The sequence below is a fragment of the Orcinus orca genome, chromosome 11 (assembly GCF_937001465.1).
Source record: "Orcinus orca chromosome 11, mOrcOrc1.1, whole genome shotgun sequence".
Classification (NCBI taxonomy): domain Eukaryota; kingdom Metazoa; phylum Chordata; class Mammalia; order Artiodactyla; family Delphinidae; genus Orcinus; species Orcinus orca.
The window spans coordinates 44,648,039-44,672,594 of NC_064569.1; the positions used below are offsets into that span (position 1 = coordinate 44,648,039).

The window sequence follows — 24,556 nt, forward strand, 5'->3', positions numbered from 1 at the left end:
TCTGACAGGTATCAGGTGATATCTCATTGTGGTTTTGATTTGCACTTCTCTGATTAACGACATTGAGCATCTTTTCATGTACCTGTTCTGATGCATACTCTTTTTACCCTAAAGATTTATCCTAGACAAAGGATCTTGAGGTATGTTCTTCTGTGTCTCATGTAGGGAAAGCAAGAGAAAGGGGAAGGCTGATAGTCTCTTTTAACCCTAATAGTTAAAAGTTCTTAAACGAACATAGCAGGTGGAGGGTTGAGGTATTTAGACAGATTGGCAAGTCAGATCAACATTGGCAACTTTTAATTTTACATGTTTAATTCAATGCCAAACACCAACCAAAAACGCTCATCATCTGAAGAGTACTGCAACCCAACCCTATTTCAACATTAGGAACGGGGCTCAATCTGGTGTTCAGCGGGTGATCACAGGAAAGAAAATGAGGATAGGCTCGTCTAGTGCCTTTTAAAAATGGTGCAACATCCCCACTCATCATGTCACAAAACCCCCCATCTAGTGCTGTGACCCACCTCCAGCAGAAAGCCAAAAGGAACAGACCAGTGAGAGGGGTCCAAGGTGCCTTCTATATTCACTCACTCCTCTCCTTTGCCAGGGTGTGCTATTAACCAAAGAAGAAAAGGAATAAGTCTCCAGAGAGCTACTGAGGCACACTGATAAAAGTGGGAGGAGCAAGAAGTGACTGAACAGGAGGCCAACACTGTTGCCTGGATTTCCTGGACCCTAGATCCATGGGGAAGCCCAGGGCTCCAGAGCTTCTGTCCAGTAAGAGGAGTTTCCAGGTCCTGTATGCCCCTCCAAACTCAGATTTAAATTCACCACTTAAAAATGGGTCTGTCTCTGCCCCTAGGCATCTGGCTCTTCAGTCGCTCTCATCGTCATCCTCTATCTGAAACCGCTTCTTCTTCCGGATTCCTGGAGCTCCCAACTCTGGTGCTATGGGAGTGACAGGGGTGAGAAGACAGGATATCTAAATTTGTTAAGGGGGAAGGAGGATGGTAGCATTTACCTTCAGGACTGGAGGGAAGAGTGCTAGAGGTTAGAAGAAAAGGCAGATCCCGACCAGACCCTCCTACCTTTGCTCCCGCCCTCATCTTGCTCCTTTTCCTCATCGCTGTCCAACAGCTGTCGCTTCTTGGGTGCCACTTTCAGCTGCTCTTTCCCACCATCAGTCCCTTCCTCTGGAACGACCACGAGAGGCATAAAATTAGGGAACTAGGTCCTCATAGTCTCAAATACCCTATCAGCCCTCTTGATCACAGGGCTGGGTAAGTATTCAATAGTACTCAATAGATAAGTGGTCCTGGTATTACCCTCTGGGGACAGCAGGCCTGCTCTCTCTTTCCGGGCTGACAGGAGGGCCCTCGGGGCATGTGCTCGGTGCTCCTCCTCAGGGCCTTGTTCTCCAGGGACCTTAGGTTCTAATCCTGGCTGAAGCTTTTCCTCCTCCTCTGGTTGGCTCAAAGAAGCTGCCATCCTCCGGAGCTGGGTGGGACTCAGCTTGGCTGGAATTCGCCAGAAGGTTTCCTACAGGGGCAAAGAAGTTGAAAATGAGAGTAGTGGGAAAGGAGCAGCCTCTAGTCCACCAGATTTTGATATTATTCATTGAATAAATATGAGCCTACATTGGTGAAGCTCCATAAGGGTTGTGAACTCTACTTATTGCTTATTTATCCAGTATGTGCCCAATGTCTAACACAATGCCTGATACACCAGGAGGTTCCCAGTAAATACAGTTGTTAATTACGTAAGTAAATGAATGGATTCTGGGGATCTAAAGGTGAGTCAGATATGATCCTTGCTCTCAGGGAACTCACAATCTAAGGGGAGAAAGAACCAATGTACTGTAACACCACAGGATTGGGGCTATATTAAGGGAATGAACAAATCACAGCCACCAAAATGATTACAATTGCCCCTCCGTGTCCGAGGGTTTCACATCCATGGATTCAACCAACTGCAGATCAAAAACATTGGGGAAAAAAATGAAAAATTCCAGAAAGTTCCAAAAAGCAAAACTTGGATTTGCTGCACGTTGGCAACTATTTACATAGCATTTACATTGTATTAGGTATTACAATTAATCTAGAGACGATGTGCATAGGTTATACGCAAATACTATGCCATTTTATACGAGACTTGAATATCTGTGAATTTTGGTGTCGGGGTGGGGGGGTTGAAGGAGGGATAGAGACTGCTTCTCTGAGGAAGTGACAACTGAACTAACTCTTCAAGGTTGGGTGGAGTGTTCATCAGGAAAGATGGGTGATCTGCCACCTTGTGTATGAGGCTGGAGCCTTCCAGTAGGGGGACTGGCATGATCAACTGTTTGGAGGTATGAAAAAGCCTACTGTTTGGAGGATGGAAAGTAGCTCCGGATGACTGTAGTGTCAGGCAGGTGTGTGGTGACGTGGCTGTGAGGCTGCAATGGCTGGCCAAGGCCAGAGGCTGTGGACTTTGTCCTGCTAACAGTGGGGAACCATCAAGTGCTCTGATCAGGGGAGTGATATAATCAAAACTGTAATTTAGAAAGATAACTCGGGGGCAATGTGGAAGATGGGTTTAGGAGAAGGGAAGATTGGAGAGATTAGCAAGACAGCTGCTGCAGAAGTCACGGTCAGAGGTGACAGGAAATGAGGAGGAGCAGATGTATCTTAAAGTAGCACCAACATGCTTGGTTGATGCTGTAACTGGTGTATTTACCTGCCCAGAGGCAGGAGGCCGAACCCTTAGCTTTTGCAACAGCTGCTGAAACTGTTCATTTTCCATTGCTTCCTCATTTTCTTCTGTCAGTGGCACCAGTGGAACTGCCTGAGAGCAGCCTAGGACAGGGTCAATGGTCACATGGTGAAGATGTGAAGAAAGAACTGGCCCTCCATCCCACAACCAGGTCTCCAGCAGCCTCCAGACCCCAGTCCTCCTGAAACTGTCATTTATCCACTCACCAAACTCTTCCCGATCATCTGCTGCTCGAATGAGGCAGTTCTGGAGCCACAGGAGGGGAGCAGAAAAGCCTAAGGGAAGGTGGAAAACTTATAACTGGCCCATACAACCAACCCCACCACCTGAGACATCTCTCCCAACTGGGCCCTCACCTTCCTGATGCAGGTTTTGCCCAAGGTTTTGAGTTGAAAGGACGGAGCCACCGTGGGCTTGTTCTGCTTCTGAGCCCTCCTCTTTCTCTTCATCCTCTTCACTCTCTTCCTCTGGCAGGTTTTCCTCTTCTTCTAGATCTTCCTGGCAAAAATCGTTCAAGGACTCCTCTTCATTAGGCTAAAATTAATTGGGGTGGGTAATGAACAAAAGGAGACAAGACGAAGAACTGAGTGGAGTCCTCTGGTTCCTGACCACCGCGCTGGGGGGATCTACTCAGAAGAGCCTGAGACAGGAAGAATCTGGGTGGGCTACTTCTAAGGAGCACTTCAGCGGGGGCAGGCCCAGCTGGCAGAGCCAGGGTAAGACTGTTACCAAGCTTGAGGGCGCCAACTTCTTCCGGCGTTTCTTGTACAGCTCCCGCCGCTCAGCCACCAGCCCCAGAGCCAGCAGTTTATCTACTATTCGGGCCCGTGAGCGTTTGGCTGTGATGTTCTTCATGATATTACCCAGGATATCTAAAGAGAAAGAAAGTGTGAATGCCCAAGAGCAACAGGGGAAAGGGATTAGTAAAGGAAACAGAGGTCTTTGGAAAGAGGCTATAGCTCAATTCACTCCAAAATGACACCACAAAAAACAGTATGGAGGTCTCTCAAAAAACTAAAGATAGAATTACTATATGACCCGGCAATTCCACTCCTGGGGATATATCCAAAAAAATAAACAAAAACACTAACTTGAAAAGATACATGCACCCCAATGCTCATGGCAGCATTATTTACAATCGCCAAGGTATAAAGGCAACCTAAGTGTCCATCAACAGATGAATGGATAAAGAAGATGTGGTACACACACACACACACACACACACACACACACACACACGAATACTACTGAGCCATACAAAGAACGAATTTTTGGCATTTGCAGCAACATGGATGGAGTTGGAGGGCATTATGCTAAGTGAAATAAGTCAGACAGAGAAAGACAGATACTCTATGTTATCACTTATATGTGGAATCTAAAAATAAAACAAACGAATATAACAAAAAAGAAGCAGACTCACAGATACAGAGAACAAACTAGTGGTTACCAGTGGGGAGAGGGAAGGGGGAGGGGCAAGATAAGGGTAGAGGATTAAGAGGTACAAACTATTAGGCATAAAATAAGCTACAAGGATACATTGTACAATATGGGGAATGCAGCCAATATTTTATAACAACGATAAATGGAGTATAACCTTTAAAAATTAGTGACTATAGTGAATCACTATATTGTATACCTGTAACTTACATAATAAAAAATATATATATATATAAAAACAAACAAAAATGACACCACAAACAGAGCAAGTGGACAGGAAGGAGAGGATAAGCCTTCCTTGGGAACAGGAAGCAGCAGGAAAAGAAACTGAGAGCTTGGCTCTCATTTCAGAGGTTCCCTGAGCTTCCACCTCACTTACCATCAGAGCCCTGGAACTCCTCAAAAAGCCGCTGCAGCTCCAGCTCCTGCTCTTCCGTCCACAGTACAATCTGGGTTCCTTTCCTGTTCAGGGCGGTGTCAGTGGAAGGGGGAGCTCAGGGAGTGAAGAGTGGATTCCCCATCTCAGTTCCCTCCAGAGCATGTGCCTCTACCTCTGGAAGTCCTTGACGCTGTCAGCCAGTCCCAGCTGTACCAGACGGTGGATGACCTGCTTGCGTGTCCGAGGAGCAGTTTTCAGGTGTGCCAAGATGGTGTCCACCACATCCTGACCTGAGGTGGAGGAGGAGTGAGGCAGTGAAGAGGGGTCCTGGAGCTCAGGCTGCCCTCCTCATGCTCTTCAGACCTCAAGGCCTCATACCTTCCACATCCTTATGGGCAAGGTACAGTTCCTGAAGCTGGGCCTCCTCCTCTGGGCTCCACACAGGGGGTCTGTGACTAGAAGATCTAAATGGGGAAAGGAGAAGGGGAGCATGTAGATTGTTGGCTCAAAAAGAGGAGACCAAAGGTCTTCTCTTCTAAAAGGAATAAGGGCAACGCAGGTACCACAAAGGAGCCAGCTAGCAGAGGCCGAAGGTGTGCTTCCTTCCTCTTACTCTCCTTCCACTTAAGAACCCAAAAGTCAAACTAAGATTTTCCAGGTTGGGCCCATGGAACCTGACACTGCAGGGGCTGAGAGTATTATGGGAAAGAGAGAGAAGAGTGAAAGGAGAGGAGCTGAGATACTCAGGGAAAGAGGACAAATATTTCTATGCATCCTTATGGCTTCCCAGCACATCTTGGGATAAGGCACATATAGACTCTCTCTGGGGGGGCCACCCCACTCTGACTGCCCCCGTGAACGCTGGTGAAGAAGGAAACTAGAGTAGACAGGAGACCTAGGGTCAATCCCAGTTCCTCTCTCAGGTGACCTCAGGTAAAGCATTTCACCTTCGGGGCTTGTTTTCTCACCTACGAAAGGGAAAGAAAGGTTACACCAACTGATCTGCAAGCTCTTCCAGCTCTGACACTCTGTGACTGTGTCACCCCCTTCCCCATCGCCAAGCCTTCCCCATCCTCAAGCTCACCTGCCAGCCAGGGAGCCATAGCCCTCAGTCATCTCTCGAACCACAGCTGTGTTCTTCCAGAACAGCAGCTCCACAAAGGCTTTCTGGTTGACTGCGGCCAGTGCAAAGAACTTGCCCAGGATGTATCTGGAAAAAGTCACTAGCTCCTGAGGGAGAGGGAGACTGCTGTGAGGCCTGTGGCCTAAATGTACATAAACATGGGCCTTTAGGTATTTTTTTCTACGCCTGTTCCCAGCTGCCCCCTCCTCGCTCAGCCTCTTCTATCCTTCCCCTTGCAGCTCCCTCAACCTGCCTGTCTACTTCCTCACCGTTCTCTCATCGTTCAGCCTTGACACGGCTCAGGGCACTTTATCCCCTAACCTTTTACCCCAGGACTCCCCTACACCTCTAGAACCCCATTCTTTGGTATCTCCTTACTTTGTAGGCCCCAGCCGCAGGGTCGCTAAGCAGACGATTGAAGAGGCAGAAGAGGGAAAGCTGGAAAAGCAGGGCTTCCATTTTGAGATCATAGGCCAGACGGTGCAGCATCTTGACGACACAGTGGTTGGTGTGGGCGCTATTTTGCTTGTAGCTCCGCAGCAGCAGCACGTAGGCTTGGATGACAGTTGAGTTTGCAAAGCTGCACCGAGACAGGGAGCGAGAGGATGTCAGCGTGAGGACGTGTGGTCGTCCTCACAGCCCCACGGTCTCCACCCTGACACCAATTCCATCCTCCCGGCCCGCACCGTTTCAGGTAGTCCAGAAAGTTAAATTCTTTCTCCAACACCTCGACCATGTGCAACTCTTCCTCCTCCACCTCTTCTTCATCTTCTTCCTCCGCCCCTTGTTCCTCTGGTCCCTGCTGCCCTATAAAAGACTGAGGATTACTGGGTGTCTGTGACGCTGGCGCTAGAGAAGAGCTGGAAGGAGAGAGATGAGAAGGAAATGGGAGACTCACGGGGAAGCGGGGCCCAGACGATTTGCTTCAGCAGCTGAATCTCCTCCTCTGGGGAAATGTCCTGAGAGCCAAACACATCTCCTTCTGGCCACACCTCCCTGGAGCACAGAGAGAAAAAAGGCTTTTTTTTATAATATCTTTTTTTTTAAATAATATCTCAGTTATAATTTGAAGTGGGAGAAGGAATTTAGACTTATTTTATTTTCCAGCTGGAAAGAGAATACAGACTGTTATTTCAAAGATGAAACAAAGACTCTAGGGAAATTTTCCCTCATAAGCCACACTGCAAAGAAAATCATACAGGAAGAAAAGGCAAATAATCTAAACGCGTGACATTTGAACAAATGTTGAACAAATGTACATATTCACACAATGGTGTTTTTTGTTTTTATAAATTTATTTATCTATTTGCCGCTGTTTTCACAATGGTGTTTTAAAGCCATTAATAATTGCAGAAATATATCTGACGAGAAGTGATGCTCACGGGACTTCCCTGGTTGTCCAGTGGCTAAGGCTCCGCGCTCCCAATGCAGGGGGCCTGGGTTCAAAACTTAGCTGGGGAACCAGATCCCGCATGCCTGCTGCAACTAAGAGTTCACATGCCACAACTAAGAGTCTGCATGCTGCAACTAAGAAGTCTGCACGCTGCAACTAAAAGATCCTGCATGCCGCAGCAAAGATCCCACGTGCCTCACCTAAGACCTGGTGCAGCCAGAATAAATAAATAAATATTTGAAAAAAAAAAAGAAATGATGCTCACAATATATTGAGAAGTGAAAAAAAATACTATAAATCAGTATTGCAATATTTCAATCTTGTAAAAGAAGGTGTATGTGATATGTCTATATATAACACAGAGGGAAAAACTCTGGAAGATAACTCATCAAAATGTTAATGATGGCTATCTTTGGCTCATAGAATTAACTTTATTTTTTTTCCCCAACTAACTGTGCTGATATTTCTCAAAAATGAAACAAAAACAAATAATAAACCTCCCAATAAACCAACCCAAACTCCCCAGGACTCAGTACCCTGTACAGAGCCCCAGCGCTTCTGAGGGAACTTCTCTCTTGAAGACTGAGAACCCTGTGCCACAGTGAAAGCCACTCCCTGCCCCCAAAAGCCCAGGGGCTGGATGTGGGAGGACGGGTAGGCGGGGCTCTTACCGGGCAGACCTAAGAAGGGTCAGGGCCTGTTGGGCCTGGCCAGCCAGGAGACAGTCTTGGATCCGTACCATGGCTTCTGCCCGCTGTTCTTCCACGGGCACCTCTGAGGCCGCATCAAAGGGAACCATGGAGTCCAAACTGAGCTCAGGATCCTAGAGAGGGATTATTAAAGCTTTGGTAACAGTTGGTGGGGCAGTGGGGGGAGAGACCCAGAGAGCCTGCCCAGAGCACTACCCTCAGGAAACAGAGAGTAGGACTTCCCTGGTGGCACAGTGGTTAAGAATCCACCTGCCAATGCAGGGGACACGGCTTCGAGCCCTGGTCCAGGAAGATCCCACATGCCACGGAGCAACTAACCCCGTGCACCACAAGTACTGAGCCTGCGCTCTAGAGCCCATGCGGCACAACTACTGAAGCCCACGTACCTAGAGCCCGTGCTCCGCAATAAGAGAAGCCACCACAATGAGAAGCCCATGCACCGCAATGAAGAGTAGCCCCCACTTGCTGCAACTAGAGAAAGCCTGCGTGCAGCCATGGAGACCTAACGCAGCCAAAAGTAAATATTAAAAAAAAAAAAAAAAGAAAGAAAGAAAGAGAGTTTCTGCAAGTACTTATCTGGGCACAGCACTGTAGCTGCTCGGCCAGGGAGGGCCACACAGACTCCAGTTCCTCTGGGCTGTAGGGGACATTACCAGAAGCTACGGACTGATCTAGGACATTCTTTTTCTTCTTTCTCTTCTTTCGTTTGTTCTACAGAGAAGGAACTGTGTTAGGATGGCACAAGAGCTAGGGAGGCCTTTTCCCCATCAATGTCCTCTATTAACTAATTAATTAGATGTCTGAATTAATTAGACATTCACCGAGTGACCACTATGTGCTACTCCATGACAATGGGGAAGCAGCAGTGAAGAGCACATTTCCTTGCCCTTGAGGCACTTGTGGCCTAGTGGGGGAGACAGGTAAGTAGACAGGTAAATGACACTACAGCCTGGATAAGACCTAGAACATGGCTGAGCATAAAACGCCATAGCAAAACCCAGGAACAGCACGTGACTCATTTCTTGTGGAAGTGATACCTTAAACAGAAGCCTAGAGAATGAGCAAATTTGCTCTGAGGATAAAAAATTCTATATGAAAAGGCTTTATTAAATGCAAAGCACTCTGCAAATGTAAACTACAATTTTTTCTCCTGAAAAGCAGGAGAATGAGAATCAATACCCCGACCCCACTCCCCCAAGTCATGGCTGTGAACCAGTCTTCGCTGTGGGCAAACAGGAGGGCCTGTGAGGCCCTTAATGAGGTTCGTCCTTTATTCAAGGAACTTATAAACACACTAAAGGTCAGGAGCATGAGTCTGGATTCCAGCAGACCAGGATTTAAGTATTGATGCTAGCCATATACCAGCAAGACCTTGGACAAGGTGCTTAACCACTCTGCGCATGTGCCCTAGTGCTATTGTGAGGATTATAGGGAAACCTTAGCACAACGTCTGAGACATAGTAAACGCTCGATAAATGGTAGAACCTATTAGTACTGCTAATACAACAGAGCTCCGAGTGTAAACAGACCTTTTAGAAAAGGCTCATCGGTACTACAGCCCCTTTCAAGCCCAGTTCTGACTGAGTTTTAACCTATAGCAAATAGAATTATAGGAAAATTTTTACAAAGCAGAGTCCTTGTGTCTCCAGGATAGAAATTCCTTGAGGTTTTCTTCTTGTCCCAGACTTTTACTTTATTATTTCATTTCAGGCTCATGGGTAGATGTTACAACCAACTTTTAAAGATCAGGGCTCACACAAGCAGCTTAAGTTATTCTAACAGTAACTAATACAGGATGAGATCCCAGACCTCCGAGTTTTTTTTTTTTTTGGCTGCACCATGCGGCATGTGAGATCTTAGTTCCCTGACTAGGGATCGAACCTGGACCCCTGCAGTGAAAGTTCAGAGGCTTAACCACTGGACTGCCAGGGAAGTCCCCAGACCTCTGACTTTTAATGTAAGGTCCTTTCTATCTCATTACAGTGCTTCTGAAGTATAACCAGGAAATAGCACAGCATAATTACTAAACTCTAAAATTATCAACCCCCTGGGACTTCCCTGGCAGTCCAGTGGTTGAGACTTCGCCTTCCAATGCAGGGGGTGTGGGTTCGATCCCGAGTCGGGGAGCTAAGATCCCACATGCCACGTGGCCAAAAACAAACAAACAAAAAACACAACAGACACAAAACAGAAGCAATATTGTAACAAATTCAAAGAGACTTTAAAAATGGTCCACATCAAAAAATAAATAAATAAAATAAAATTATGAACCCCCAGAGTTCATGTGCTTAGCACAGAGCAGGTGTTTAATAAATGTTTCCTGAATGAATTAAGATACTTATGGTAGATCAGGGATCAACCTAATGAGAGGAGACTCACAAGGCAGAACTACATTGGCAACACCAACGAAACTCTTGCCCTTCGTTCAGAGTAGTTCTAACAGACCAGCTTAAGCTACAGAAAATGTGAGGAAAAAGAGCCCCCTGTCCTTTCTGTCCCCCACCCTTTCTCCCCAGCTCTTTCCACACCCTGGGCTGCCCAGTACCTGCACCATCAGGTTCCCACGGCTCCGGCAGAACCGCTCCAACATCTTGAGGAAGAGGTGGGTGGTTTCCACCAGGTCACGAAGGAAAGAGCGGGGCTGGCATCTCTCATTGAACTTTCGAAAGAGTGCCAGGAAGAGCTCTCGGTACTCCATCACATAGAAAATGTTGTCTAGAAACAGGGAAGAGAAAGGAATGGAAGGACTGACCTGGAAAGCTTGGGGAAAGGAGAGACGGGTGAAGCTGGGTCCGGGAAGAGTGAGATTCGGATCAAGAGGCAGAGAAGGGGGGGATCAGAGACCAAGCGAGGCCTCACTCTGGATGATGCGGCTGCTCTCCCTCACAGCCTCGTCTGGGGACGCATTCATCTCATTCACTGTGGCCAGCAGCTCCTGATAGGCCTTCAGAGCCAGGTGCATCCTGTGAGAGGGAAAGAGGTAAAACGGAGGACAGCTTAGGACCTTGGTTCGTGGAAACGGTATCACCCTTTGCACCCTCGCCTGCCAAAACAGTTCCATCAAAAACTCAATGACCCAGCCAGTCCTTGCTCCCCAGCTGACCACCTGAAGCCTGAGACGGGACAGAAAGTACCATCCAGAATTCAGGCATTCAGATTCCCAGCCTGGCCAAGATGCCCACTCTGACCCCACTGCTCCTCCCGCTCACCGGCGTGCCCAGGAGGTGGCTTCCTTGCGGTCGGTCAGCATCATCTCATAGTAGTTGGTGAGGTTCTGCTCAATGAAGTGGAAGGTGCGGACAGTGAGGGTCTCAGAAACCAGGCCTGGCCGGAAGGAGGCAGCTCGGTTGAAGGCCATGAAGAAAGCCAAAGCCCACATGTAGTAGGTCTCATCGTGCTGCTGAGCCTTCTCCCGAAGCAGGTGGTCCTGATGTCAAGGAAAAACAGACCACTTCATGACCTCAGGGCTTCCAACTTCCTCCTGTCCTATGATGACCAGGTGGACCCTGGACACCACTGTAACAATACTATAGGACCCAAATCTCCATCCCTTTCTCATTCTCCCCACGTTCCCTTCCCCTTCCTCTGTGGCAATCTCTAGAGCTTTTTTGGTCATATCGATAACCCACTCCCTCCTGACTTCGTCACCATGTCTCAGGGGCATCCTACATCCGTCTCACCTACTAGTCCACTCTCCATGGTCAGCTTTCCATGGGTTCCTCCCCAGCTTGCCCTTCTTACCCACCGCTACCCCAATCACCTCTCTACTCCATCTTTCCTAGGCTCTCACCTTCACCGAGCCCATGAGCCGGTTGTAACAGTTCTCCAGGAACTCAGAGCAGAAGTCTCTGAGAAAGAGTCTCACGTTGAGGGCAGAGCGGCGCTGCACGGACAGCTCCCGGGCAGCCTGGCGACGTTTAGGTACCCGTCGGGGCTGCTTTCCCAAATCGGAAGTGTAGTTTTGGAGCTGGGGATGTAGGTTGAGGGAATTAGAATTACTCCTAACCACCTCCCTCCCCGGCAGCTCTTTACACATCCTTGGTACTACAGTTTTCTCAGAAGAAACTTGTAGAAGGTAGAACGTGCTCTCCCTCTGGTACTAAGTGAAGATGCAGGTAAAGACAATGCCAAAACCTCTATTTCTCCTAGGTCTCCAACTTTCTAAGCCCAAGAACAGAGAAGCTTTACCTCCAGAGAGGTAAAGGTCCCCCACTCCACAATGTTCCCACCCCTGACGGGAGCAGACTCACATTGTGGAGACCTTTGTGAAAGATGAGGTCCCTCTCCCCAATGGATTTCAAGCCCTGGACAATGTAGGAGCCCCCAAATCGAGAATGCCTGCAGAGAAAAAAAAGTCCAGGGTGATTCCTCAATTCTCTGGAGGTTCCATCCCCGTTCTCTTCCAGCAGCACATCAGAGCATGTTGTAACTGCAAAGTGCTCTCGTCACCACTGCCTTAGCATTTGGCCCAAGCCCTAGCATTCCGTAGTGCAGGAATGGGAACATGGGTAGAGTGGCTCTGCACCACTCACCTGTTGCCTCGCTGCAGGGCTCGAGTCTTCTTCTCTGCCATCTCTCGCTGGCGCAACACCTCCAGTTCTGCCACAGCTGTCCTCCGCTCCTGAGCTAAGCGTCCCTGCCCCACTCCTGCCAGCTGCTCAGGGTTCTAGATTTAGAACAAGGAGGGAAGAGTCAGAAGGACAGTCATTTCCTATTCTGAGTTCACTCCTAGTGGGGACAGAAAGAGTGAACAAAATAGGACTGTTGATGGGACCCTGTACTTAAGACATGGCTATTCCACCTGGCACCTGCCTTCCCCAGGTATTTCAGTCATGATACAAGAGCAATTCCGGCTGCACAGCAGAAACGGACATGAGGGAAGGGATTGAGGCAACAGGTGAGTGTCTCACCTGGTCACGAAACATAAGGGAGATGATCTCCAGCACGTGGAGGCTCCACTGATGCTCCGCAGTTGAGCTGGCCAGGAAGAGGAGCAGGTCGTCCAGGCCACTGAGGTGAATCGCCCAGAGAAGCCGGTCGTGGACACTGGCGTCATCATCGATCCTCTGAGCAGTGAGTGGTGAGGGAGAAAGGGGAGATCAGTCAGTTCTACTGCCCTGCCTTGAGGTTTTCTAATTCATTCCTTGATGAAGGTCCCTCCCGAGTTTCGTCAGAGGACAGAACAGCGAAAAAGGGGCAGCCCAACCTAATCAAGCACAAGAACTCGGACCAGCCAAGATCACCTTCTCCTGATCAAGGTCGGCTGGGACATGGAGAACATTTCTGACCAGCAGCAGGATCCGCTCAATCAGCAAGCTGTCTTCCTCCTGCCGTTCCTCCCAGCCCTGGTCAGAAGAAGGAGAGTTAGAGGACAAGACCCCCTGTGGAAGGCGGGAGGCATCTACGCTGATGGGGCGAGAGAGGCACAGAGAAGAATCAGGATTAAAAAGAAAGAAGGAAGAGTTCGAGTAGTCCCGAGGCAGCAGAGACAGCAGATTGGACTTGTACCCCTGAGGACTGGGACCGTATCTCCAAACCCCGCATGTTGTGACGCCCCACCTGGGGTTCTGCCCAGGGGAGGAGCAGGGCGCTAACTGTCCCCTGGGATCTTATGAGGCGGAGACTCACCAGCTGCAGCAGCTCATACAAAGTTTCACTGAGGACTCCAAAAGCCTTCTCACTGGCAAAGGCCTACAAAACAGGGGGATGGACCTTAAGTAGTCCCCGCCCTCTCCTTTCCCACGGCCCCCAAACTCTGCCTCGGGATTCTGGAGGAAAACCTCACCTCTTTGTAGGCCTGCAAGTACGCTAGCACCTGCAGAAAGTGGTGCCGGAAGCTGGGCTCCTTGGGCACGCTGCCAAAACAGAGCAAGGCTGGTTGTGTCAAGTTCACCATCAGCCTGGGGAGACCATGAAGGAGGGAGAAGCTGTTCAGTTTCCTCACCAGGCACAAATACCAAAGGCTGGCACACAGTATATGTTAAAAAGCTGGGGGATCAACAACAAGGTCCTGCTGTATAGCACAGGGAACTATATTCAATATCCTGTGATAAATCATAATGGAAAAAATATAAAAAAGAATGTATATATATATATGTATAACTGAATCACTTTGCTGTATAGCAGAAATTAACATAGCATTGTAAATCAACTATACTTCAATTAAAAAAAAAAAAAAGCTGGGGAATCAACCTGATAACAGCATGAAAGAGAGGCTTGTCCTGGCGGTGTTGGGTAAGGATGGGTAGGAGGTCGCTCTGCAGGATTTGCGCTGCCCCCAGCTGCTGCCGTACATCTCGCGTCTCATCCTCATGCCTCAAGTAGCGGATCAAATCCTTCACACTCTCTTCAGGGACAGAATAAACACTTACATGGAACCCTGGCAGAAGCTCTACCCAGGCCCATGTGCTTTTCATACCCATGGCTTGAGAAATTCAAAAGACCTAGACTCAAGCAAGTGTTGTTTTTTTTTTAACCTGTTACCTCAAAAAGCGACTCACCTAAGCAATCTGGCTCCTTGTGGTAAGTGTCTCCCTCCAAGTACCCAAGAGCACTGCATGTGGCTAGAAGTTCACAATTCATCATGTACAAGTCCACACATCAGTGGACCAGCCGTTAGAGAAGAAAGGCAGGTGGAGCCAAGGGAGCTAGAAATGATGAGGCCTATAGAGACAAGGAAAGATAACAAATGTGGGGGACTTCTCTGGTGGCGCAGCGGTTAAGAATCCGCCTGCCAATTCAGGGCACATGGGTTCGTGCCCTGTTCTGGAAAGATTCCACATGCTGCAGAGCAACTAAGCCTGTGCACCACAACTACTGAGCCTGTGCTCTAGAGCCCATGCTCCTCAACAAGAGAAGCCACCGCAATGAGAAGCCCGCACACCACAACAAAGAGTAGCCCCCACTCGCCGCAACGAGAGAAAGCCCACGTGCAGCAACAAAGACCCAATGCAACCAAAAATAAAAATAAACAAATAAATAAATCTAAAAAAAAACCCAAAACAAAACAAATGTAGGGTCCTCCCCATAAAAGGGAGGGGGGAGCAGGCAGGACCCTGATGCTCTGAGTATTCTGATCAAGGTCCTCAAATGTTTCACTTTTGTCAGCACCGGAAGTGCTGTTCCCAGTCCCGGGGAAAGCTTTAAGTTAAGACTTCTACCCAGGAGGCTCCGAGACTAAGAATTAAGCCATCCCATCCTCTAAATCGGGTCTGAAACTGTAGAAACAGTATGTCTGAGTCTAGATAACCTAGTAGAAAGAAAGGCTGGTTAGCAAAGGGCATCAACTCTGAGAATTTCACCCTGAGAAAGCTCTGCAGCCTTGTGAGAAGGTGGGAGAATGAGCTTCCCTCTGCCTTAAAATTGCTGGGGGAATTCCCTGGCGGTCCAGTGGTTAGGACTTAGCACTTTCACTGCTAAGGGTCCAGGTTCAATCCCTGGTTGGGGAACTAATTCCACAAGCTGCGCAGCATGGCCAAAAATAAAAAAATTGCTGGACCCGGTCCCCCTCCACCTTCCACCCACACAGTTAGAGCTCTTCTGTACCACAAGAACTAAGAAAACCCAGGTCTGACTGTACAGTGATCCCACTGAGGATCTGATATATCCCAGGAGCCCTGAGGCTTCTGAGGCTCTGGGGATGTGTAAAGAAAGTTCCTTCACTCTCCTCCCCAAAGTTACTCTTAAATTTTGGTGATCTTAGTAGAAGCCAGTACCTAACAGAATGGGTGAGAAAAAGAATAGGAACTAGTTAAATTCCTTGTCCCTCTCCACAGAAGAACCATCTTCCTTTTCTGAAGCACACCCCCTTTTATTAAGATCCCTAAACCCTCATCAGATAATCAAGTAGGCACAGATCCTGGATGTTTCAGAACCTGACACTAGTCATACACACACACACACACACACACTCTCTCTCTCTCTACATTCTCTATGCGTCCCCTTGTCACATTCAGCCACACTCTCAGCACGCAGCAGCTTCCTCTAAAAACACCTTTCCCTGTTCCATACGTACCTCCAACTGCACCCCTGTTCCCCCACAGGAAATAAGAAATGGGCCATGTCCAAAGGACCAAGGTTTAATGCCTGATGTTATCTCCATGCATTTATGTAACTGGGCTACTTCTCTAGGCTGCTGCTTTCCCTTCCCCTACCCAGTGCTAATCTCCTTTCTGACCGCTCAGCCCAGCAACAGTGAGCCAGTAAACCACAGAATGACCAGGAAAACTGAAGGGATACCTGCCTTCACTGCCCTTTCTCATGGGACTTGCAGACCCTAAGACCTGGGCTCCAGTGAGGCAGGTGCAGTGTGTGAGATCTGTGACTCTCCTCCAAGATAGATCTAGCTTAAAAAAAAAAAAAAAAAAAAAAAAAAAAAAAGATACATCTAGCTTTTCCAGACAGACCACTGGTGTATACACACATACACACACAGAGCAGACCAATTCTAATATTCAATATTTGTAAAACTGGCCCCGGCAGAGTACTCAAACCTCTGCTTTCAACACATTGGTTTACCTGAAAAGCAAAAATAACAGAGGTGGTAACTGCTGTTACCTGGCTACCTAAATAAAAGCTGGAGGGGAAAGAAGATAGGGAAGGAGCATCCTTGCAGATGTGAGAAGGGAAGAGGTTATGTAAGAGACCTAAGACTTCAGGTTCTAATCCCCTGCAGTTCTGACAGAACCGGAGAGCAACAAGCAAAGTAGAGGAAGAAATGGGTAAGATGACTATTATAAAGCTCCCAGGCAAGCTGGGTTTACATGAGGCAAGCTGGCAGTCTTGGGCCTATTCATTAGAACTGGAATAAAAGAGCTCTAAACAGGAGTTCCAGCCCTCACTGGTGGAAACATACTATTAAAAAAAGAGCCAGGGACAGAAAACTTACAGTTCACTCTCTTTTCATGCAGTTATCTAGAAGCTACTCACCTAGTCTGTGTGGCCTCATCTTCCTCTCCTAAACCACTTATAATCTGATTATCTGTCTTATATCTACTTCACACTTACCCATCCAACCCACCACTTCTTAGATCCATGCCTTAGGTGCCTCCTCTGGCTATCTAGTCCCCCAACCCAGGAACATAAACATACACATTCCAAGACACAGAGCCCCCTCACGCTCTCTAAACCTTGCTTCCTCCTTCTGGAAGGTCCACCTCCCTTAATTCCAAAAGTTCTAAGCCTAACTGACCTTCAAGATCCAGCTCAAATGCCACTCCTCCACGAAGCTCTCCCTGATAGCCTACAGCAGGACAGGATCTGACTGCACATATCACTCTAAATGGACTTCCTCCTCTGGCACTGTACTACTTCTTTTTTTTAAATTTTTTATTATTATTATATTTTTTTTGCGGTACGCAGGCCTCTCACTGCTGTGGCCTCTCCCATTGCGGAGCACAGGCTCCGGATGCGCAGGCCCAGCGGCCATGGCCCACGGGCCCAGCCGCTCCGCGGCATGTGGGATCCTCCCGGACCAGGGCACGAACTCGCGTCCCCTGCATCGGCAGGCGGACTCTCGACCACTGCGCCACCACGGAAGCCCTGAACTACTCCTTTACGTTACAATAACCTAGAGTACATCTTTTCTCCTCTACTAAATGTTTTATGCATTTCTGAATGCACTGAATTTCTTTCATAAGATAGACATTCAGTAGAAACTGTTAAATGCAACTTGGTGTAATAGAAAGAACAGTACAACATTCAGAAGGTGGGGTCAGAGTCCTGGCTTCACTGCCTACCGGCCCATTTATTCCTCATCAAGTCAGTCTCAGCTTCCTTATCTGAGAAATAAGGTAAAGGATACTGTGGCAGCCATGGAAGTGCCTGCTCAGATTTCTCAAGAAAGAACTTTCCATTCAGCTGCAAAGAATGCAGTTAGCTGACAGCACCTCCAGGACCCACCTCAGCCCTACTCTTCCTGGGCAGACCCCCAGCTAATGACTAAGCACAGGGCTCACTACAGTCATAGTGAGCATGGGCTCACGATAGTTACCACCACCAAATTCTTTCCTCTTACAAAGAGGGAAAAGGAGAAACCACAAGTGCTATTCAGGACAACGGGACAGAACAGATATATACAAGCTTTTAATTTCTCTTTGTTCTAATCGGAGTACTTTACTCTCCTTCCTGAGTTTTCTACTTTGAAAATAATTCTCCCCATGCCACTTCTTTGACCCAGAACAAAGGCAAAACAGGAAAACCAGCCATTCTGGCTTGCCAAAGAACCAAGAGAAAAAAGAAATTCTTTTTTTTTTTTCCTGAAAAAATGTTTATCTTAGAATTAACAAAACATGCAAGTAAAAGCATTAACATTATACCCTCAATGTCCCAACTACCTAAACAGTCATTCTCAAGCCAGGCTGTACTTTAAAACCACCTTAGGATACCTGCTTAGGCCCTGTCCAAATATTCAGAAACTCCAGGGGCTGGCGAGAAGGGGCACAGGCACAGTATTTAGGAAACGCTCGCCAAATGATCCTATAATTGGGAACTGCTTTAACATATACAAGACTATTATGCTGAAGGAAAATCAAGATGCAAAGGTGGGGGGAAAAAAAAAGATGCAAAGGTGGTCTACGACTTTATTCAACAATCAGCAGTTAGTTCTCATCATTTTTTTAATTGATGACCTTCTAGGTAGGGTTTTTTTGAGTTTTTTGTTTTGTTCTGTTTGCTTTGTTTTGAAATACTGACTGGGGTAATATAGTTGTTTCCAAACTTCTGGATTTCATGGATGGGTCTTTAATTTTTTTTTTCAATTTAGGGAGACTAACCTAAGGTGGCAGACTCTAAATTTTGTAACTTAAGGACAATTAAAAAAAAATACAGACGCACAAACCTCGTATATTGCTGGTAGGACTGTAAAATGGTGCAGCTGCCGTGGAAGTTGGTTTGGCAGTTCCTCAAAACGTTAAAACAGAGGTACCATAGGACCTAGCAATTCCACTCCTAGGTACATATCTGAGAGAAATGAAATGTACGTCCACACAAAAACCTGCACACCAATGTTCACAGCAGCATTTATAATAGCCAAAATGTGGAAAACCCCAATGTCCATCAATTGATGAATGGATAAACAAAAAGTGGTATATCTACACAATGGAATATTATTTGACAATAAAAAGGAATGAAGTACTGATACACGCTACAATATAGATGAAATTTGAAAACATTACGTTCCATAAAAGAAGCCAGACACAAAAGGTCACATGTTGTAAGATTCCACTTATATGAAATGCCCAGAATAGGCAAATCCATAGAGACAGAAAGTAGATTAGTGGCTGCCAGGCACTGGGGAGAGGAGGCAATGGGGAGTGACTGCTAGTAGGGACCTATGTGGTTTCTTCTGGGGGTGATAAAAATGTTCTAACATTAGCTGGCAGTAACAGTTGCATGTCTCTGTGAATTGTACATTTTAAAAGGGTGAATTTTATGGTATGTGAATTATATCTCAATACAGCTGTTATAAAAAACACCCACACAATTACTATACATTGTTTTCAGTAAACACCAAAAAACCCCCACAAAAACCTAAGAAGGACAAAAATCCCAGAATAAAGTACAGTCCTTTAATACATTTAATTTTATGAAAAAACTCATTATGTTGCATTTTCACATTTTATCATAGACAGATGAGAACTCTGTCAAATACCTTAGACAAAGCAGATCTGGACATTTAAAAGGGATGTTAGTTACTTTTCTCACTCAACTAAGTACTAAGCAGTTGAGATGAAGCAATAATCATCTCAAATGCAGGCCTCAAAATGCAAGAACCAAAGGAAAATAAAGGATAAAATATTAAATACGCTTGCAATTCAAAATAGAAAATTAACACATTTCTTGAAAACAAAATAAAACCAAGCAAAAAACTCTGTCCCAAACCAACCCTGCTCTAAGAACCAGCTCTGAGATTCACTAGTATGAACAGAATGACGCTTGGCATTTGAATTCCAGTTCTGTCCAGTACTAAGTTGGTGATCTTGAGCATGTGGCTTAACCTAAACCTCAGTTTCCTTATCGGTACACAGAGAAAAATACGTAGGGGGTGGTTCAAATGAGATCATGGAAATCAGTGCCATTTGTGGACCAACGGACCATTGCTGGTCCACAAACTGTTAGCAGTCTGCATCAAGATATGGACAAAAACAAAACATAAGCATTTAGAACATCTTATAGCAATTTGATGCAGTTGATGTTTGTTGAATCTAATAGTAAAAATGCCTATATTCTGTATGTCTTTTTTTCACGTTATTTCTCTAGTAATTTAATTTTTCTAATAATACGATTCTAGTTCTACTATTTTAGAAAAGTACTTTATATTTCAAGTGATATATCACAATAAAGCTAGAAAAAAAAGAAAGAAAGAAAAGTACTGGCCTGCAACAGCCTGGAGGGGGAGGGGGGAAACACTGGTCGTTCACCACAAAAGTTTGAGAAGCTCTGATATCAAACACTTATACTGAGTGTTGAACACAAAGAATTCTCAAAATATTAATTTCCTCTCCATCTATTGGACTCTATAGTCAGTCACTAAGTGCTTACGAAAATCCTCCTAGGCAAAAGATAGTGCTGTGCAGGTGCAGTGTGGCTGCAGTGCTAAAGAAATTTAAGGAATTTAGTTGCAGAAATCAAACCCACCTAATATAGAAGAAACAATGTAAAAGAAAGTCAGTACTAGCTCTAAGTGATATTTAAAAAAAAATTCTGAAAAACTAGGGCTCTTTTCAGGTTAAAGTGGCCAAGGAGGTTTTGTCAGAGAAAGTGTGATTACAACTGGGCCTGTGAAGGCTGCATAGAATTGAGGCAGCTGAGAGGAGGAGGGGAACTTCAGCAGAGAATTTGCCAGAGTAAAACCAGAGAGGGAGCCACTATGAGTAGAGGAGTCTTAGGAAAAAAATGGAAAAGAGGGTTGGAACCGGCTTTATGGGAAAACTTGGTCTTTGTCTATCAATTCAAGGATTTAGAACATAAGCCTGGGACTAACTGAAGATTTCTGAGCTGAAAAACAAAACGATCAAACTGGGGTCGCACAAGCAGGAGCACATATCCTACTGGTGTATCACTAAACATATCACTCTCTGTAAGGTCTCAATCTTTTTTCCTTTTACTGCATTCACTCTGCAAAAGATCCCAACCGCAGATCAATGCAACCATTTGCTTTCTAGACTCCTGGATTCAAATCTAGACTCAGATTTGCTAGAGGAAACCAAACAACCCTGCAAAATGATACACAACAAATGTCGTCTCCAATCTGAACAGGTCCTCAGCCTGGCCCAGCAACTCCTTCGTGTTCCTGGTCCTCTCCCTCTTCTTCCCAAGGAACAGCTGTTTCTAACTTTCACCGTTACCCTCAAGCCCCTTTACTCCACTGCTTCCCACACTTCTCAGCTGGTGTCTCAGGTCCCTTCCTCTCAGAACAACTGAGATCATCAGAAACGAACTGTCTCAATTCTCCCCACCCAAGCCTAAAAACATACATATTTCAAATGAATCTAAGCCCTCCATTTGTGAATGATCAATTACTTCTCGTCCCTCAGTTGCTTCTTCCTCATTCCTCATTTGTTTCCAATTTTCTCTTTATACTGGCTCCATTCCCATATGTTATGAGTTGCTCAAAGCTCCACCATCTTAGGGGGTGGGAAAAACCCCCAAAACAAAACAAACACCTTTCCTTGACCTCACATTGGCTGCTCCTGTACTCCTCCTTAAGAGATGATGCTCCTCAGGCTTGCATCTTTTTCTTTTGGTAGCCCTGCCACACAGCTTGGGGGATGTCAGTTCCCCAACCAGGGCTTGAACCCGGGCCACGGCAGGTATCATAAGTGTTCAACACATGCTTTCTAAGCTGAAGTAGACAAGTTTCGAAGTTGAGGGAGCAGAGGATGGGGCTGGAGATTTGGAGGCATCAGGATGTAAGGTGGTTTGTCAAGTTGTGAAAGTAGATAAACTTACTCAAGAGAGTTCTGAGTGAGAGGAGTAAGGAAGCCAGGGCAGACTTCTTTGTCACCCTGTTAACTGCAGAGGACTCATTTACATGTGTTCTTCCTTCCAGTTCCTTAAGGGCAGGAACTCTGTTCTATTCATCTTGTCCACCTGGTACTGAGCACACGGCACAGTACATGTTAGGAGCTCAGTAACCTTTTACTCAGTTGTATAAGTGCCACTGATAATAGAGGGAGGTAAAATACTTCAGGGACACAGAGGAAGAAGTGACTACTTTGGCCCAGGAGGGCTGGAAATAGAGGTTTTCAGCGGGACAACTGAGCTCCTGAAAGAGAAGTTCACCTGGCGGAGAAGTGGCAAGAACTTCAAGTCGAGGGAACAGCAGGAGCACAGGTACCAAAGCATGAAAGAGCACAATGCAGACACACCCTTTCTATATGTTTGGGAGTCAAGTGCATGAAATAGAAAAAAATGATAGGGAGCTTTAGAAAATCAGCTGAGAGGATCAGAGTCAGACTGCCAAAGGCCATGGACACCCACCTAAGGATATAAACTTGACCGTGGGAGGCCAAAGAGTTTTAAATTTAATCTGAAATGACCAGATTGACTTTTTAAAACGGTAATTATGTAGTGGCAGCACGAAGGGCCAAGAATTGAGAGACTCAAGGGAAGGAGCTTAATTAACGACTGATGGTCCGGCTAACAAACCCAAGCAGAGGCTGTATCCTCCTTAAGCCTTCTACCCGAGGGAAAGGAGGGAAGGGAATGAGAAATCCATTTTATAAAAACTCAAGATTTAAGTCAAGCGACCAGTGAATTCCAGCTCCTGCTGACCACCAAGCTGAACACCTATTTTTTTCGGGTCTGAACTGGATGGAAAATTCCGAAGTGGAAATGCCCGGGAAGCTTCTGTCTTATTGTAAGGGTTTCAAGCCCCTTCCCATCACAGCCGCACCGCTGCGTGAGGACCTATCTGTGTAGAATGGCGTCGGGAAAACGAGGGGACGTCCCAGGAGAGTTGGAAACCCTGCGGCTCCCACACAGGACGCGGGGTGGGGACGCGTGCGCACCTAAAGCGCGCGCCCCGCCCCCTGCCTTTAAACCGGGTGACGGGAAAGGGAACTCCGCGCCTCCCAGAGGAGCCCCCGCGGCTTCGAAGGGACGCAGTCCGCTTAGAGCCCTCTCGCCCAGACACTCACCCGCTCCCCGCCGGTCCTCAGGGTCCCCGCGGAGCCAGCAGCTCCCGCTGCATTTCCCGCCACCCGGCTGGGCTGGACCACACCCCGCCTACGTGAGGAGCTGGGCGGGGAGAGCGGGGCTGGTCCATGTGACCCCGAGCGGGCGGGGGAGTTGGTGATGAAGTAAGGAAAAGGGAAGGGAGTACAAGTATTCTTTTATCTGAGTCGATCCCTTATATTGAGCCCCAAATCACAGCACAATGGATTTCCTGCTGACTTAAGATAATTGGTATCTAAGTCCGATTAGAGGTGAATTTACAAACATTCTTCCCCTGCACCTAGTCAAGTGGATTATTCCAAAGTCTTAACAAGGTTAGTTAGAAAAGTTAGGCTTTATTTGTGAGGAAATGGAGAGCTCAGCTACGTAGAAGAGTGGTCTTTTGCGGGACTGGGGTGTCTGTCTTACTATAGGTATAGGTTTAAAGCTTGCGCAATACGCAGAAGGCTCCTAAAAGGAAGAGGTCAACACAAGTATTCATCGTCAGGTCAGGGTCTCCTCTGGCTTCTGTTGAGATGAGTGTATTTTCCCAACAACAAAAGAAAATAGGGATCAAACAAATAATATCTTGTGAATAATTAAAATTTGAATGGAAGGAATCAATTTCTGGGACATGTAAAGGGTTAGATTTGCTGAAGATGAAAGGACAGATGAGAGAAAAATGAAAAGACACACACAAAAATGGAAAATAAAGAAGACTATAGAACTAGTGATAAAAGCAGAAGGATGCCATTTGAAGAGTGTTTTGGGCTGCTCTAAATTAAAACTGAGGGTCAAATCCTTTTCCTCCTATGTCCCTCACCCCTACCTCTGCATTTGCTCCAGGCATCAGGTTTCCTGTTTTGGCGTTAGGGAGCTCTTCTGGGCTTAAGTACCACCTGCTTGGAGGCCACATTGCGGGTGTGTCAGGCAGAACAGTTAAGCTACTTAATTTTTCTAGATTCTAGGCTCACCCACCTTTTGCTTAGGTTGGGAGCTCAGTGGCCCAGGGCCTCCAAACAGATCCATCATGCCAGAATGCACGCAAAACCCAGCCAGTGGATGTAGATAGGTTGATGTGGATTTATAGAATAGTTCAAACCCCAGTGTTCACTTTTCTCAGAGCTACTGCCCCACCCAAGTCCCTGGGGCAAGCATTTCTGAGATAAGTAGGCTACACCCTCGGGTTAACTACTCCAAAACTTTTTGGCATCCTGATCTGGGGCTGATACCTCCATTTCGTCCACCATGCCCAGCTGCTTCTACCAACTCTTGGAATGCCTCATCTCCTCCACTTCTCTCCATCTGCCTCCTCTGAGGAGTAACTAACTGCTTCCCTGCTCCCTCAGAAACCTAGAGCCATACACTTGACCGGCAGCAGGGTAAAGGCCAGAAACTTAAGGTCTTGGTTCCCTGTACTGACCACACTGGGTTGGGAGAGGAAGGTATAGGGTGACACCTCTTTTCCCTTCCCTACCTCTTGTGCCATGCCCCAAAACTCAGACACGGTCACATTCACTCACAGTCATACGCACAATCATGCACACACAGCGGCGAAGAGAGGTGGGATGGGGAGGAAGGGAAGTTTGCACCAAACAGCTCATGAA

At 46.8% G+C, this 24,556-nt stretch overlaps 1 protein-coding gene across 1 annotated transcript; it reads right to left on the reverse strand.

Moving 5' to 3' along the window:
* Positions 1-275: 275 nt before the first annotated feature.
* On the reverse strand, positions 276-23,045 carry TIMELESS (timeless circadian regulator). The gene is made up of 29 exons (XM_033436023.2): positions 22,934-23,045; positions 14,294-14,456; positions 13,986-14,139; positions 13,579-13,693; positions 13,422-13,484; positions 13,037-13,138; positions 12,704-12,859; positions 12,326-12,459; positions 12,044-12,131; positions 11,584-11,760; positions 11,003-11,220; positions 10,653-10,756; positions 10,339-10,508; positions 8,370-8,504; positions 7,755-7,906; positions 6,589-6,686; positions 6,377-6,497; positions 6,069-6,270; positions 5,652-5,797; positions 4,946-5,031; positions 4,740-4,857; positions 4,568-4,650; positions 3,481-3,623; positions 3,108-3,285; positions 2,958-3,026; positions 2,716-2,834; positions 1,326-1,539; positions 1,089-1,193; positions 276-948 (listed from the first exon to the last, which is right to left on the reverse strand). The coding sequence occupies exons 2-29, from the start codon at positions 14,376-14,378 to the stop codon at positions 875-877; spliced, it is 3,609 nt and encodes a 1,202-aa protein (XP_033291914.1). The 5' UTR covers positions 14,379-14,456; positions 22,934-23,045; the 3' UTR covers positions 276-874.
* Positions 23,046-24,556: the final 1,511 nt, after the last annotated feature.